The sequence below is a fragment of the Podarcis gaigeae genome, assembly GCF_964106915.1.
Source record: "Podarcis gaigeae genome assembly, chromosome: 9".
In the NCBI taxonomy this organism is placed as follows: Eukaryota; Metazoa; Chordata; class Lepidosauria; order Squamata; family Lacertidae; genus Podarcis; species Podarcis gaigeae.
This window is the reverse complement of record NC_139685.1, coordinates 56,447,372-56,463,583: the sequence shown is the minus strand read 5'-3', so window position 1 is coordinate 56,463,583 and position 16,212 is coordinate 56,447,372. Positions and strand designations below refer to the sequence as shown.

The window sequence follows — 16,212 nt, the reverse complement described above, 5'->3', positions numbered from 1 at the left end:
GATTTACTTCTTTTCTCATATACCCAGCTTAAATTACATTCAGAGTCTGGCAAGGATGCAAAGCCAACAGGAGTGAAAGTGCTTTGCACGAGTGATAAATGGATATTTTTGTTCAGGTTAAGCTATATAGAGTTTAAATTCTCCATATAGATGCAATCCCCACGAAAGAGAACCTCGTATTGCCTAATCCCTTCCCAGTATTATTATTATTAATTACTACAACTACTCTCTGCTGAACTTCGACACCTGAGAGACCTCCCCTGCCTTACCCTTCCCTTTTCTTTTGGAGAATACTAGGCTGGCAAAGGAAAGGAAGACAATTAGTGTTTGGATCTGCATTATTTTATGGCTATAGATAGGAAGGAACTGGAGCGAACAGAAATGCAGGAAAATAAGTGGGAGTCAGAGGCTTGTTAGAAAGTTGTACTGTGACAAGTGTTTCTGTCGGCAGCATAGCTGTAAACCACTGGTCGTTAGCTAGGGATGATGGGAGTTGTAGTCCCAAAACATCTGGAGGGCCGAGTTTGCCTATGCCTGCTGTAAACCAAGATGATAATTGGATATCCCTCAGAGCCCTAAATTGTCAAGATTTAATTGTGAATTAAACATTCACTCAAGTGAATATGTAGATCACTGTGAAGCTTGCTTGTCTCCCCCCACAGCTGCCTCCTATCAAAAAAAGACTATTGGTACTATCACTGATCATCTGAGTTGGGCACCTGACTGATGGTGCAATGTTTCTCTCCTACTGCTATTGGTGCAGAATGAAATGTGGTGTTTGCTGTTCATAGTTATCCTCTCCCTACAACATTTAGGAAAAGCCATGGCTTCCTGCCAGCAACAGCCAGTCACATGGAACAGAGGTAAGGGAGTGGTTTAATAGTTAATCCCTCTTCCCAGGGAACTCTTGGAATTGTAGCTCTGTGAGGGGAATAGGGGGGATTCCTAACAACTCTCAGTACCCTTAATGAACTACAGCTCCCAGAATACTTTGGTGGAAGACACGGCTGTTTAAAGTCATAGTGCTTTTATACATATGCTGTGAATGTGGCCTCAATATTATCTATATAACTCTTGAGGGTTTCAAGTAGGGGACATTCCCAGAAGATGCTGGAGATTCCACTTCTCTCAAGGGCCTAAAGCACTCTTAAACAATAGAAAAGTCATGCTAAAACTAGTGAATCATTACATTTTATGCGTAAAGAACTGAACTTTGGGTGGAAAAGTGCAAGTATTCAGCCTGAATTTTGGACATTGTTAAGGGGTGGTCTTGCAGGTTACCCTTGAAGTGCTAAGTGAAAAATTGAGTCTGCCTGTGCATCGGAGTGCCATTTTTGTCCTCATATGTTGTACCAGGTTTCTGTAAAACATGTGCTTTACAAGCGTAATTGAATGCGCACAGCAGATCCCCAAGGGCCTTATGTGAAGTTGGTGCATAGGAAAAGTGGCTGCTATCTCTAAAAACAGAGTTCACTGTTCAAAGCCAACAGCCTTTCTGTTCCAGAGCTCAAGACCCTTAGCTTGCTCAGCTGCCTGCGATATCAACAACATATCGAACAAGGAGGCCTAAGCTAAGACAGTAGAAACTTCTCAAGTGAGGCAGTCACAGCAGCAGGTTGCAGTACTATGTCAGACTTCAGAAGATGAAGCAGCACAAAACGGTAGGATACCCATAAGTACTTAAAGGGGCGAAAGGGGAATGCTTAAGATAAGAGCAGCTGTTTTCAGGCCTTGTGAAGGCATCCTTTGCCAACTGTTCCAATTTGTGGTATAAACATCAAAATGAATGTGCAGACTCTGCTGCACATTGTTAAAATTTCAGGGGCTCACGTAGACACACAAAAGCTGCAATGAGGTCAGAGGCTGAGAAGTGGTGTTGAAAAGGTCTACAGGCTTACAAGAGTTGCTCTCAGACCTTAAGAACCACCAGTGCGGCAGTGAACAAGGTTCAGGTGGCAGAAGGCAAGGCGGCTGATGGCCTTGCATGAGTTGGGATGCTTGGAAACAGGCTGTGCGTGCCATGGCAGCAGCAACACTAAGCACATCTTCCCCCTATAAACACAGAGACATACCCCTGAAAGTCAAATTCCAGCCCACCACTAGAAGGCAGCTTGTAGGGGGCTGGGGCTGGGGGGGAAACAGAGGCCACCAAACAAGGCAGTGCCTTGTGCAGCCTGCTTTATAACCATCTATCTAGACTAGGCATGGCCAAACGTGGGCCACTAGCTGTTATGGGACTACAATCCCCATCATCCCTGACCACTGGTCCTGTTTGCTAGGGATGCTGGGAGTTGTAGTCCCAAAACTGGAGGGCCACATTTGGCCATGCCTGATCTAGACGAAGCAACCCAAGTCCAGATACAAACTTTAGGACAGCAGTGGGGGAACCTTTTGGACTTGGCAGACCAGTACCTCCTCACTAGCTTGGCAGGCAAAGTTGGTATCAAGTGACTGAGAACTGGCTTGACCAGCCCACCTGGTGAAGTTAGGGGAAGATAGTGATTTCAAGGCTTCCTAAGAGCCATGCTTTGAAGCTGCAGATCAGCAAGATTGAACTCCTTGCCCTGCATTGAGTTCCACCTTGCTTTCTGCGTGGATTAACTGCACGCAACATTTTCCTATGGCGAACTTAATCGTGCAGCTGAACCAGCCACATCTCTTACCTGCCCCATACCTGACATGTGATGTCAGGGGTGGGGGCTTGGACTGGAGAAGAGCCACCTGCTGGACAAAATGTGGCCCATGGGCTGAAGGCTCCCCCCAAGGACTCACTTGTCAGGTTTTAATTGGGATTCACTCCCACAAAGGCATTTAAAGCTAACGGAATTTGCAAGCAATTCAGTTTCTTGTACCAGAAACTATGCTATGACTTACTGCACTGCTGTGATGTCTGTCTGTGCCGTACATTGCTTAATTTTTAGAATTATTGCACATTTGGTAGCGTATTTGAATCTGTTTAACTGTCTTTATATTGAATTAACTTTGCTTCCCAGGGACACATGCACAAAGGGAACCATTTCTAATGTATTCTGCTAGGTTAGATGACCTGCAAAAGCAGTGTGCCTTTTCCTTCTGTTCTCCTGCCATAAGTCTTGGAAGAACAAATGGCCTATTGATGCTCTGTGTTATGCAGAAGCAGCATAGCTGTTGCATCCTAAAACTGAATTCCTAGGCATACTTAATAGGAAGTATCGCTGAACACCATGATACCACTTCCACATATACTTACATAGAATTGGGGAGCTTGAGGCACTTAGCACCACCCCATAGGGTACAAATGCGTGCTGTTAAAAAGCAATGGCAAATGAGCCTCATTCAATGTGCAAAGGTAAAGGTAAAGGGACCCCTGATGACTCTGGGGTCTAGTCGCAGACGACTCTGGGGTTGCGGTGCTCATCTCCCTTTATTGGCTGAGGGAGTCGGTGTACAGCTTCCAGGTCATGTGGCCAGCAGGACTAAGCCGCTTCTGGTGAACCAGAGCAGCGCACGGAAACACTGTACCTTCCTGCCAGAGTGGTACCTATTTATCTACTTGCAATTTGACGTGCTTTCGAACTGCTAGGTTGGCAGGAGCAGGGACTGAGCAACAGGAGCTCACCCCGTCGCGGGGATTCGAACCGCTGACCTTCCAATCAGGAAGCCCTAGGCTCTGTGGTTTAACCCACAGCGCCAACCATGTCCCTCATTCTATGTGTATAGGACTGCAAACTTGGCCATGACTTAGGCCCCACTGATTTCAGTGAAACATTGCAGCAAATAAGAAAGCACCCAAGCCACACAGAACAGCAGATTATTTTTTCCCAGTGGGTCCTCTTGCCCTTGTTTTAGAGAGCATTGTATAAATATTGGAAGTGGCCTTAGACAGAGTCTGGGTATATTAGTCCTTTTAGCTCAGGTATTACCTGCACTGACTTTCAGTGGCTCTCCAGGGTTACAAGGCAGGCAATCTGTCCTATCCAGCCAGATGTTGCAGATTGAACCGGGAAACTTTTTGCATGCAAAGCAAATGTTCTTCCTGCTGAGTTATGGCCCCTTCTTCCCCTGACTCATTTAAACAGCCATAAAGTATTTTGTAGTTTTATTACAAAGCTTTTATTTTTTTAAAAAAAACAAAAAAAAAATGCTCAGCACATTAACTCATACTGGAATGACAAAATATATATTGGTTGACGGGTATTTTTGGCAAAAAGGTTTTTTTTTTAACTTTTTTTTTTAAAAAAAATGGGTACATCAATGCTCATTTCAACAACTGGCATAAAATCCCACTAAACAGGCTAACAAAAACAGATACAAATACAGAACAATTGAAGTAATAATAATTCAAGTGCTGGGCTTTTTTTTTCTTCTTTACAAGGAAATTCAGGGTCGGTGGAGGAGGAGAGCTCGCTGTAGTCAGACCTGATGAAATATCTTGCCTTTACACATACTGAGTAAATGAAATAGATGAACATGGCTGGTGACCAGCTGATGGGTTATGTTTAGTATTAACTCCATAGTACACATATACAATGAGGATGGTTATGCTACAAAGTGTTAACAGAACAAAAAGCCACAGTCCTCCAAACATTTTGGTTCCTCTCCTGCAGGGTGGGGCAGCAGGGGGGGGGGGGAGAGGATAGGAATTTCCTTTTCTTAAAAAATAAAGGGGGGGGGGCGTTTGGATGCTTCTTTAAAAGCTCAAAAAAATGTACACCAAGGAAATAACTAAAACATAAAAAGCATTCAAGTTTTCTTTTTTTAAAAGCTAAAAATCCAAGATCGATCCTTTTGCAGCATTTAAATAAACTGGGTTGTGCCTTCCTTGACGAATTTAAAGTGTGTTCATTTCGGTGTGAAGGGCCAGGATGGGAGTTGCTGCTGGCTTTTTACATTATTCTGCTGCCTGAAGCAAAACAAAAACACAGCCGAACTATATTTGCTGCTGACTCAGCATTGACAACGCATGAGAGATATAAACAGGAGTGTAAGGCGGAGCGAAGACCAAAAAGGAAAGAAGCTACTCTGCTGACTGGGGAAGTTCTGACATGTTCTCCTTGCTCTCTTTTATTGTGTTAAGATTTGGGACTCCATGATAGCAAAGCGGCCTGGCAGTGATTGTCTTTATGGTTCAGTGTCTTTTTAAGCAGTGACATCGGGGCAAGTGTTGTCGGCATCCTAGACATACTCCTTGATGGTGGTCTGTGCAGATGAAGGACATGCCTGGAGATTTTAACAAGCTTCCATTTCGAGAAGGGGCCCTGATGTCGCTGCCTTTGCTTTGCACGTTGAGAAAGCGTTTCTCTTTCCACCTGCAGGGAACAGAAAGGTGAAAAGTTTTAGGGTATATATTTAAGTATCAAGACACTTTGTTATTTGTTTGTTTGTTTATACTACTTTTTAGCATTTAGAGTAGGGGCATGATACCTGACTTCCACATGCATAGCTGTCAACGTTTCCCTTTTTTAAAGGAAAATTTCCTTATTCCGAATAGGATTCCTCTCAAGAAAAGGGTAAAGTTGACAGCTATGTCCAGCATAAGAATAGAACACAGCTGTGCCCATGTTTCTTATATATGTGTGTGACTGGGATCATTCAGTGCTTGGTACTTGTGTGTGTGCATATAAAATACACAATTGTGCAGGTAAACACATGGATAGTTCCTTTCACACAGGACCGGGGATGGGGGCCAACAGGTGTGATTCTGCTTTTCCTCCACATACTCTGAATGTAGTTTGAAAGTCGGACTAGGATTTTATAAGCACACTAACTGAAATTATCCTGTTTTTTCCATTGTTCACAGTGGATACAAAACAAGGTTATTGCTAACAATAGCCAACGATTAAGACTAAGCACCCACAGAAGGACTGCAGTCAAAAGCTAGCTTGAAACAACAGTTCCCGCAGACTTTGTGTAACGACACAAACACAATAATGTCCTAACTGCTACGGGGAAGAGAGGATTCCTTAGCGGAATAGTAAAAAGCCTACACTCTGCGCTGTTGCTCCTCGCTTACAGAGCCTCAGGCTATTGTTGTTGTTGCTTTAAAAAACAATACAGCCCTAGGGAAAACCTGGAGCGCTTAAGGCAAATGTATCAAGCCAGGTTGATGGATGGCTGGCAATTTTTCATATTGACCTCCAACAATGGGTTGATACAGAATATTCCCTTACTATAGGAATCCCCAAACTCAGCCCTCCAGATGTTTTGGGATTACAGTTCCCATCATCCCTGACCACAAGTCCTGTTAGCTATGGATGATGGAAGTTGTAGTCCCAAAACACCTGGAGGGCTGAGTTTGGGGATGCCTGCCTTACTACTTAGGTATGAGGCATGATGATGTTGCTACATGGTCTATCCAGCTGTTGACTAATGCTGCAGTTGCGTTTTGAGGGGTTGACTCCATTTTTCAAAAAGAAAAAAACCCCCAGTGTTTTCAAATCTGCTGTGCCTGGCCGATTAAATTTAACATGAAACGTCACAATTTTAGCACACCTTTATCAGAACTTAAGCATGAACACTCATCAAGCAGTACATAGATTCACATGAACACCTGTATTTGTTCTCCAGGTTATTTAAGTGCACAGAAGATTGCACTGTCTTTCCACAGCGCTAATCATATGTTTTATTTTGCCCCATCAACATATATGGCACCTGCCTGATGATCAAGTGTGATCACATGTAAGTATGAGCGAGGGGAGGAATGAACCAAAAATGCTTCATGAATAAAATGGCTATAGAAACACAAAGACTGTTGCACAGTGTTTAAGATTACACTGTATAGTTTCCTTTTTCCTGTACTTGCTCCTATGACGTGCACCTGCTAGGGCCCTGATTTTACGTTACTGTTTGTTGCAGTTACATCTTCCTGACGTTTTTAAACAGCAAAGTCAAGTGCTTTCTGGGAAAGTGCTGCTTTCAGTAGAGGTGGTCTGTAACTGACTAACCTACGTCCCACTTCCTCATAAAACTCCCCAAATTAAAAACCAAAACCAAAAAACTGCCTCACCTTCCTGTCTCAGAAAACTGCTCCAGAAAACATGGGGATCAAAGGAGTCATGTGACAAGGGCTTTGGTTTTCCAGGGAGCACAAAGGAGAGAGGCAAAGCGAGCAGCAGAGGAACACTGGCAAGAGAGGGAGAGAGCAAGAAAGCGCCACCCTGCTGATTTATATTTACTTTGGGCCTTTTCATCCCAGATTTTCAAAGGTTTGGTCCAGGTTGCTCTTCCTGGGAAGGTTTTCCTCTCAGTCTTACATTAAAACATTGTGTTTCCTGTTGAGGAGCGGCCTTGAGGCGCCAGGCCAGCAGTTCACAGAGCCCGATACAAACACTGCAATTCAGAGTTATTCCCCGTTACCAGCCAGGAATGCACTCCTTGCTGAAGGAAATGAAATGCCCTTCTGTTGAGATGGTTCCCGCTTTTCCTCCTCTTACCAGCAGACCTCCTTTGAAGTGAGGAGGTTAAAATAATGTATGTGGCCTTGCTCTGGCCGCCTCCTTCACGATAGTGGACCTTTTTAATTGTTATTATTTTCCTTCAAACTGCCACAGTTGCACTTTCTTAACAACCTTCTACCTCTTTCCTACACCGGACCACCCCTCCCCCAAAGTGGAGGGGGGGGGGTCCTGCAAATACAATAGTTAAAATTTCCCTGGAGGCTACCCAGAGTTCAAGATTTTCTGCCTCTGATTTTGGTTCGTGTATGTCCGTGCTTACACATTTGCCAAGAAATCATACAGTGAATCAATTCAGTAGCTCTGCTAGAGTCCATGAACTAAAAGTCCTTCGCCTGCTCTAAATACCTATAGCAATAAATATTAATAAACATCCAAACTCCTGCAAGCACGAGCTACAAAGGGGAAGCGGCTTCCATTCCCTGCCAATAAGTTGATTGGAGCCTTAAAGGAACAGCTATGGTGTTGCCTTACAGATATAAAACAGGTCAAGCCAGGATTCTTTTCAAGAAACCACAGGTATGTGCTACAGAGACTGAAGACTTCCCACATCTAAGGCTTCACTGGAGGGCTGCAGCTGAAGTCTCGCCAAGCCAGGCATGCCCAAGCAAAGTCCAAGCCGCAAGTGAAGTCGGCGCAATCAAAGACAGCAATTACAGCTCCCTGGCTGTGGTTAGGCTTCAAAGCAAAGCGCTGCGAGTCACATTTTAGCATATGTGAAGCCTTGAGCACGAGCCACAACGAGATCCCAGTATGCTGGGTTATGGTGTAGTGCAGAGAACTGACTGCAGAGAAATGAAGGAAGCCGTTCCTCAGAAATAAAAGTTGGGCAGAAAGGGGGAAGAAAACGGTCCACTGTTAAAAGATAACACTGAAATTTTGGCAGCCAGAAAAGGTGCATAATTTGAGACCTGCGACATGCAGAGATCAGAGGCTGAAATTTAATTCTCTCCCCCCACAAAAAGTACCCAACAAGGTCTTGCCTTTTTTGCACTGCATTTTTAAAAGGGGTGTGTGAGCGAGCGGAGACACATTTACATAGGAGTACGTTTTTTCGTTATTTCAGTTGGATTTGCTCATGAATAAATGTGTTTTCAGGCTAACATTTATGGGTGAGTCGGAGCTTAAAAGGGACAGGAAAGTGAATCAAACCCAAGTTCTGCCATGGCAGCAACCTCATGATTAAAACCACAGAGAAATGACAGCCCTTTTACTCCAGAGCTTCTTAGAGGGTGCCCTTCCATTTCCCCCAGGCACTTGTTCCTTTCTACAACACTTTATAGCTAAGCTCTATAGTCTACTTCGTTGCATCCTAAACAAACTTCCTATTGGCATTTCCTGAACTGGTCCAGGGATCAGTGCCCACACTTTAAAATATCCGAGAAAAGCTACATTCCATAATCTCCCCTCCTCCCCAATCTAAGCAACATCTGACCATCGCCTTCCAACATTTCCTTATTTGTCATGCATTCCTAAGTCATAATCATTTTTATTTCACCCCCCTGAGTTCAGTTATCGGTTCCATTCCACAGTTCTTAAACTCTGATGATCTAAACTCAAGCTCACTAATTTAATAGGGTGCAATGTCAAGGAATCACTAACTCCCTTGTGTCATTCTATCAGGGCTGCAAGTTTTATAAATCAGTAGATGAACCAACTAAACTTCTGGCTATTTGATATTAATCAGTCTGGGGTGCAATTTAAGGACACACTGGTCGTATCAAATCAAGGCTTCAGGATGGGAGAAGACTATAAATCTAAGGCAGGCAGATGCCATTTCCTGCTGATTGTAATCTAGGGCAGCCAACCAATTAAATTTGATTAATTAATTAATTAAACTGTATATTAATATAACCTCAATACAGGTGCTAATCTTCTAATATTTTCTTTATAATAGTGTACCAGAATTATTATTTTAATTAGATAAATATATATTCATATGCAGTTTACTTAGTTAATTTAAAAGGCAAAGGATTCATCCATTGTTGGCAATCCTAGGTTATCACCAACAGGAAATGGCATTTACCTCCCTTGCCCCATCTGATTTGATACAATCCAGTTGAAATTATGATCCGTGATTTGTGCATCAGGATTCTTTTACCAATAATGATCAGTAATTGGGGGAGAGGCAATAGTAACACTTGCAATGCTTTATCTTCTCATGGCAGATTTTAGAGAGAAGCAGTATCTCAAGCAGTGCAACCCCATCGCCCGTGAGAAGCATGGGCTTCAATCCATTTCAATAAATGGCTGCAAATAAACCGGTTCAAAAATTAATTAGACTTTGAAAAGGGGGAAAGTTTCATTTTAAGGTTTTACCTTACACATGACTCTCCTTCAAATACATCTTTCCACCTTCCACTATATTTCTAGAGCACCCAGGGCAGCTCACATCTAAAAACTATCATATGAAAAATGTTAAACCAGCTAAATTATAGTCATCGTGCCATATAAAGAGCAATCTAATAAGGGAAATAACCCAAAATCAGCCCTCTTAAGTTAAGGTGATTATAAATGGTGCCTGAACACCATTACCAGGAGGGCAGGGAGTGGATATCTTGGAGCTGGGAGTTCCACATCCTCTTGGGTGTCCTAATCAGCTGCAACTCTGATGGCAGCAGGATGTAATGGCGAGTTTCCATTGATGAGCTGAGAAAGCAAGGCCACATTGCAGGAGGCAGCCTTTCAGGTAACCTGGATCCAAGCAGTTTAGGGTTTAAAGGTAATTGCCAATATTTTGAGTTTAGCTGAAAACAGACTAGAAGCTAGTGAATCTTGCACAACAATGGAGTCTTAAGCTCTAAAGAAATGACTCTTATCACACAACTGGCTGCACCATTTTGCACCAGCTGTAGTTTCCAAATACTTTTTAAAGACAACCTTACACAGAGAGTCCTACAGTAGTCTAAACTGGATGTAACCAAATCATGCACAACTGTGGCCTGGTCTGCCTTATCCAGGAACAGGTGTAGTTAGTACACCAGCCAAACAAAGTCGTACAAAACCACCCCTGGGTCAAAGTCAGCGCCTGAAAAACCAGGAGCAAAATGGGAACTAGAAGCACTCCGAAAGTGAACAACTGATTCTTTTAAGGGTAGTGCAACGTCATCAAATCGGGTTGAACCTAACAGATTTTGAGAAGACATCTGAAGGCAGCCCTGTTTAGGGAAGCTTTTAATGTTTGATGCATTACTTTATTTTAATCTTTTGTTGTAAGCCGCCTAGAGTGGCTGGGGAAGCCCAGCCAGATGGGGGGTGGGGGGTTATAAAGAAATTATTATTATTATTATTATTATTATTATTATTATTATTATTATTATTATTATTAACCTATGTCGCTACACCGTGCACTTCTTGTCTAGGTTAAGTTTCAGTTTCTTAGCCCACATCCAATCCTTCACTGACTTCAAATACCCAATCATGACCTTCGCAGACATGGTGGAGAGTACTGGTGTCAGCATACCAATGGCACCATACCCCAAATTGCCAGATGAACATGTCCAGTGGCTTTGTGCATATTTTAAATGGTTTGGAGAGGCAGAGAAGAGAGAGAGAACCTTGCAGGACACATAAGCTAAAGTCCTGGTTGTCAAAAGCATAATTCCACCAGCACAACCTTCTAATAGCTAGAAGCTGAAAGAGGAGGAGGCCAGGGCAGAGAATAAAGAAAGAGCTGTGAGTGGAGAGGGGGGCCTTTCCCCATCCTTTGGGCCCCTTGGAAAACTCAGCAAACCTGCTGCACCTGGCACTGGGTGTGGAGAGGGCAGCTGAAAGGGACACAGCCATGGGCAGCCTGAGGAAGTACCATCCACCTTGGGCCTGCCCATAAAAAGCAAGTCTAGATTGAGAGACTAGGGTGATGCCTGCTGTTTCCAGGAGTTCTTCTTGTTGTGTGACTTTTGTAGGTGAGCTAGGTGTTTGTTTGGACCCTGGGTGTGAACCCGGAGGGAGGGAAGGAGGGTATGTCAGAAGGAGAAGAAGAAGAAGAGTTTGGATTTGATATCCCGCCTTTCACTCCCCTTCAGGAGTCTCAAAGCGGCTAACAACCTCCTTTCCCTTCCTCCCCCACAACAAACACTCTGTGAGGTGAGTGGGGCTGAGAGACTTCACAGAAGTGTGACTGGCCCAAGGTCACCCAGCAGCTGCATGTGGAGGAGCGGAGACACGAACCCGGTTCCCCAGATTATGTGACTGCCACTCTTAACCACTACACCACACTGGCTCCATGAATTGATTTTGTGTGTGTGTGTGTGCGCGCGTATTAGTAACTTTGTTTTAGTCTAACATTTTTATATGTACTTTTGTAACATTTTGTTCAAGTTATCTGTTATTGCTTCTTTTTTGTAAACGACTTATAGATACTTCAAATATATTAAGTGGTAAAGAATTTTTTTTAAAATCTGATAATCAAATCTACCCTCTAGGAAGGATTAGAACCACACTGTAAAACATGACTCCCCCAAATTCCATCCCCACCTCTATTCATATGAAGCCATTGTAAATGGAGTTTTAGATTATGCAATTATTTAAAAAGTATACACATTTGGCCCTAAATCTGCAAGGCAGTCAGAGAGGTGGAAAGATACTGCCTAAGATCTGGAAATTTAGCTTAAATGTAATTTCCAACAGACAGTCTTTGAAGGGGCTGTGAAACATGATATTCCCATGGAAGTCAGTTTGAACGGGTCTATTTACATGGGCTCTGACCACAGTTATTTCCGGGTCGGAGATAAAAGTAATGTGATCATGATGACATTATAGGCGGCTGAACCAGAAATAGCCTAGAGTTCATCTGTCCTGTTAAACTGAGGTCTGGACAACTGGAAAGCAACTGGGTTCATACAGCTCTCATAGTAATAGCAGGTGCTGCAAAAGCCATTTTTTATTTGAGACCCATCAATTCCTCATCAATCTGTACTGTCAAAGAGTAAAATCCAGATTCAGCACTAACCGTGGATACTATAATTCCCTTGTTTTTTCTGGACATTTGTGCTACAAGATGGGTTAGACAAAATCACAGTCAACTATAAGCCTTAACAGCAAAAGGAAGCTTTCATATTCTTAGTACTGCATTTCCCAATCTGATGTCCTTCAAATGTTTTCCATTCCAGTTCCCATTCCTAGCCAGCCCCTTTTCTAGCCAGCATGGCCTGTGGTTCAGGGATGGTGGGAGGGGAGTTGTAGTCTTAACAATTTTTGCTAGTCCCAGACTGGGAAAAGCTAACGCAATAGTTTTTGCTACCAGGTAAAAGACTCAAGAGTTCAACAATAATACTACACTTGATCTTAGCCAAAAGGCCGAGAAGCGATAAGAGTTCAACAATAATAGAGGGTTGTTGCCTTATGCAAGGAATCAGGAACTTGTCTTCCAGATGTTGTTGGATTACAGCTCCCACAATCCCTCACTGTTAACTATGCGGTCTGAGGTTGATGAGGGCTGGAGAACAACAATTGGAGAGCCACAGTTTCTTCATTCACCCCTGCCTTATGGCATCCTTGTGAGCCTCCCAGATGCATTCGATTGGGCACACAGGACTGACTAGATTAGCCTTTTACTTGGCCAAGTGACGTTGTTCTAGGATGACAGCATGAAATACACATGTTTGCAACAGCAACACTTAACTGGGAAAGAAGCAAGTCCAATTAAGCCTTTCATTCTCCCTCTCTCCCACCAGGTGTCACCCTGTTATACACAAAACAAGAAGACTGAAGTTGTTACCTCTCTGCAGTCTTAACAATTTGATAGTGAAGGCTGGACTGTACGTCTGGTGTGCCTTTGCTCTACCCAATGGGAGTTTCATAGAATGCATTTGCTGCTACATCTTACTGAGTTGGCGATGTCATCATATTATACACTAAACAGTTATCACCAAATCAATCTTACCAAAATTGGAGATCAGCTACAAGTCTAAACCTGGATTTCATACAATTAACTGAAAATCACAAATATTTTTTTCCTTTCAACAGTTAGAGACGTAATCTTCCCCATCACTTCCCCTGTCACATTATTTTCAAGGCTTGTTCTGTAGATATACAACTAGTCTGGGGCAGCCAATTTCTTAGAAGACTCAGAGCAAGATCCCCTTCTGACTCTTCACATGTTAGCACTTTAAAGAAGGTTGCCATGCAGTGAAATTTTAATGTATTGGTTTTGCACAACTGTTCCCTCATTTAAATGCATCCTCAAATTTATCATAATGGGGCTGATGATTCCAGCTTCTTGCCACTAGAGAGTGCTTTTCAATCAAACGTATTTGCCATAGAAGGACAGCCACAATGTGCTTAAATTTCACTTTGTGTGAGAAAAAGTAATATGCAATTTGGGCCTAAATCAAAGTACAACATGGTGTTATCTTCAAAATGGTATTGATGGGAGGCTTTGCTCAGTACTGTACTCTTAGCTGGCTGGCTGTCTTGTTCTCTCTGGCAGACTAATTTCCCCTAATTAGACAAATGGGCTTGGTCTCCTCTTTGAAACGGCTTAGGAAAAATCACAGCCGCACAGCAGGGGCAGGGAGACACTTTCAGCCAATAAAGACAGCGGTTTCTGCTAAGAGCAGCTAGCAAGTAGCAGGTCAAAGAGGAAGAGGGGTGTGTGGCCACTGGGAAAACATAAAGGAAATAGAGCAGAGTGCTTGCCTTTCTTTGTTAAGAGAGTATTATATGAACCTGCCTTATAGGTCTTTACATAGATAAAGAATACTGCACTATTTTGGCTTGAATTTTTTTTTCTGTTTGCCTTACTTTACCAGAACAGTAATAATAGCCATTGTCACTGAGGGCATTGTACATGGGGATGAGAACATTTATATAATCATTAATGAAGTTACAGGTAGGTAGCCATGCTGGAAGAAAAAAATTCCTTCCAGTAGCACCTTAGAGATCAACTAAGTTTGTTATTGGTATGAGCTTGCGGGTGCGTGCACACTTCTTCAAGTGTAGCTGAAGTGTTAATTCTGCTGTGACTTCACATGTGGAAAGAGACAGGAAAGGGAGGAGACATCACAGACAACAGCCAATAGGTGGCCATCAAGGCACCTGCACAAGTACGAAGTGGAATTAGGATATATACTAGCTGGTAAGGAAGAGCCATGTTTTCTAGGTAAGGATACAGCACACCCAGTTGTGGAAAAATACAATAGCTTTCTAGAGAACTTGTCAGGACTGATCCCCCCCCCCCCAACACATAGTTGAAATCCATGCTTACAATGAGAGCTACTGCTGATAAGTATTAGGAAATGCAAACAGGACAAAAAAAGGCATACTCTAAAGGGGGAATGCAAGATTAATATAATCATCCAATTTTTACCTATTGGGCTACTTAATTCTGTTTATTTCAATACAGGGGTACCTCCGGTTACAGACGCTTCAGTTTACAGACTCCGCTAACCCAGAAATAGTACCTCGGATTAAGAACTTTGCTTCAGGATGAGAATAGAAATTGTGTGGTGGTGGCTTGGCAGCAGCAGGAGGCCCCATTAGCTAAAGTGCACCCCAGGTTAAGAAAACTTTCAGGTTAAGAACAGACCTCCAGAATGAATTAAGTTCTTAACCCGAGGTACCATTGTAAAAGCAACACACACACACATTTCAATGTTTAGGGAAGCTATGTGTGTTGCGGCAAGACATTATGAGATGCACAACTGAAGGTATGGCTAGCCAGACATGTTTAAATATTCCCACCATTTAGCACATCGGCTTTTTCATTTTCTATTATATATCCTTAGACATTTCAAAGCAATAGTTATTAGCAGGCAAATACATAAACCACATAATTTCTTTACTACGTCTGGATAACTTAGTATATAGTCTCATATCAGCTAGAGAAATTTTGCTTAGCAGTTAAGTTTTTCCTCTAAAGAACTAGGGATATGGAATAAATTTGGTTCATTCCACAGTTTGAAGCAAACCTCCTTGCTTCACAATTCCTGTGCCAGTGTCAAATCAGAACATGGAAATGCAGATTGGATTCCATTTCTTTAAAAAATAATAATCCATGGCATAGTTCAATCATGGCATACTACTACAACATCTGATGGGAGGGCTGTCTAAAATGTGCTGTCATTTTCAAGATGCTTGAAGCAGCCAGAGGGCACCATGATTACTGCACTCATTGAAAATATTGTCTAAAAATCCAGGTGTTTTATGATATCAGCCTCTATCACGCCCTCCTCAGCAGGCTGCAATCCTATACATACTTGGTGCAAATAAGCCCTATAGGACATGGTGAGATTTACTTCTGAATAATGATGCATAGGATTGTGCTGCTAGTCTCAGTTGAAGTCATCAGTTTAAGAGGTGCCAAATACTTTTGGTTGACTTTTTCTTCACCATTCCCAACTCTACAATAGGGATTTCCTCAGTCACTAAGGTCATTAGGTAAGCCCTGCCCCCTCCCCGTGGTGTCACATGTCCACTTAGCAGCCAATCAGAGTAGGGCCTTTACTAGCACCTATCATGTTAAACAGCCTCCAGAAATTAAGGTATGCAGAAACTATTTTGTGTTTTTGGCACATGCTGTAAACCTTTTTGTTTACCCAAGTGTTCCTGGGTGGTTTACACCAACTGACTACTTGTATACTAGATTCTCTTGGATTCTGTGGGCACTGCATTTCTCTTGTTTTCACAATGCAAATGTTTTAAAATAAATGAAAATAAAATACTGGCAGTTTTATTTTCATTTCCCCTCCTAATAACAGTTACAGATAGGTAGCCGTGTTGGTCTGCCATAGTCAAAAAAAAATAAAAAAATCCTTCCAGTAGCACCTTAAAGACCAAC

General features: G+C 42.6%; 1 protein-coding gene and 1 long non-coding RNA gene across 11 annotated transcripts in view; one reads left to right on the top strand and one right to left on the bottom strand.

Moving 5' to 3' along the window:
• Positions 1-4,068: 4,068 nt before the first annotated feature.
• LEF1 (lymphoid enhancer binding factor 1) overlaps positions 4,069-16,212 on the bottom strand; it is a 98,805-nt gene continuing 86,661 nt past the window's right edge. For all 10 annotated transcript variants that reach the window (XM_083756720.1, XM_083756719.1, XM_083756715.1 and 7 more), the window contains one exon: positions 4,069-5,288. Coding sequence is in view for 5 of the 10 variants with exons in the window: in XM_083756715.1 (XP_083612841.1) it covers positions 5,209-5,288 (80 nt within the window). In the remaining 5 variants the exon portion in view is untranslated. The remainder of the gene's footprint in view (positions 5,289-16,212) is intronic.
• On the top strand, positions 5,192-6,725 carry LOC310852898. The gene is made up of 2 exons (XR_014568397.1): positions 5,192-5,305; positions 5,780-6,725. It is a non-coding gene; the product is annotated as an uncharacterized lncRNA (long non-coding RNA).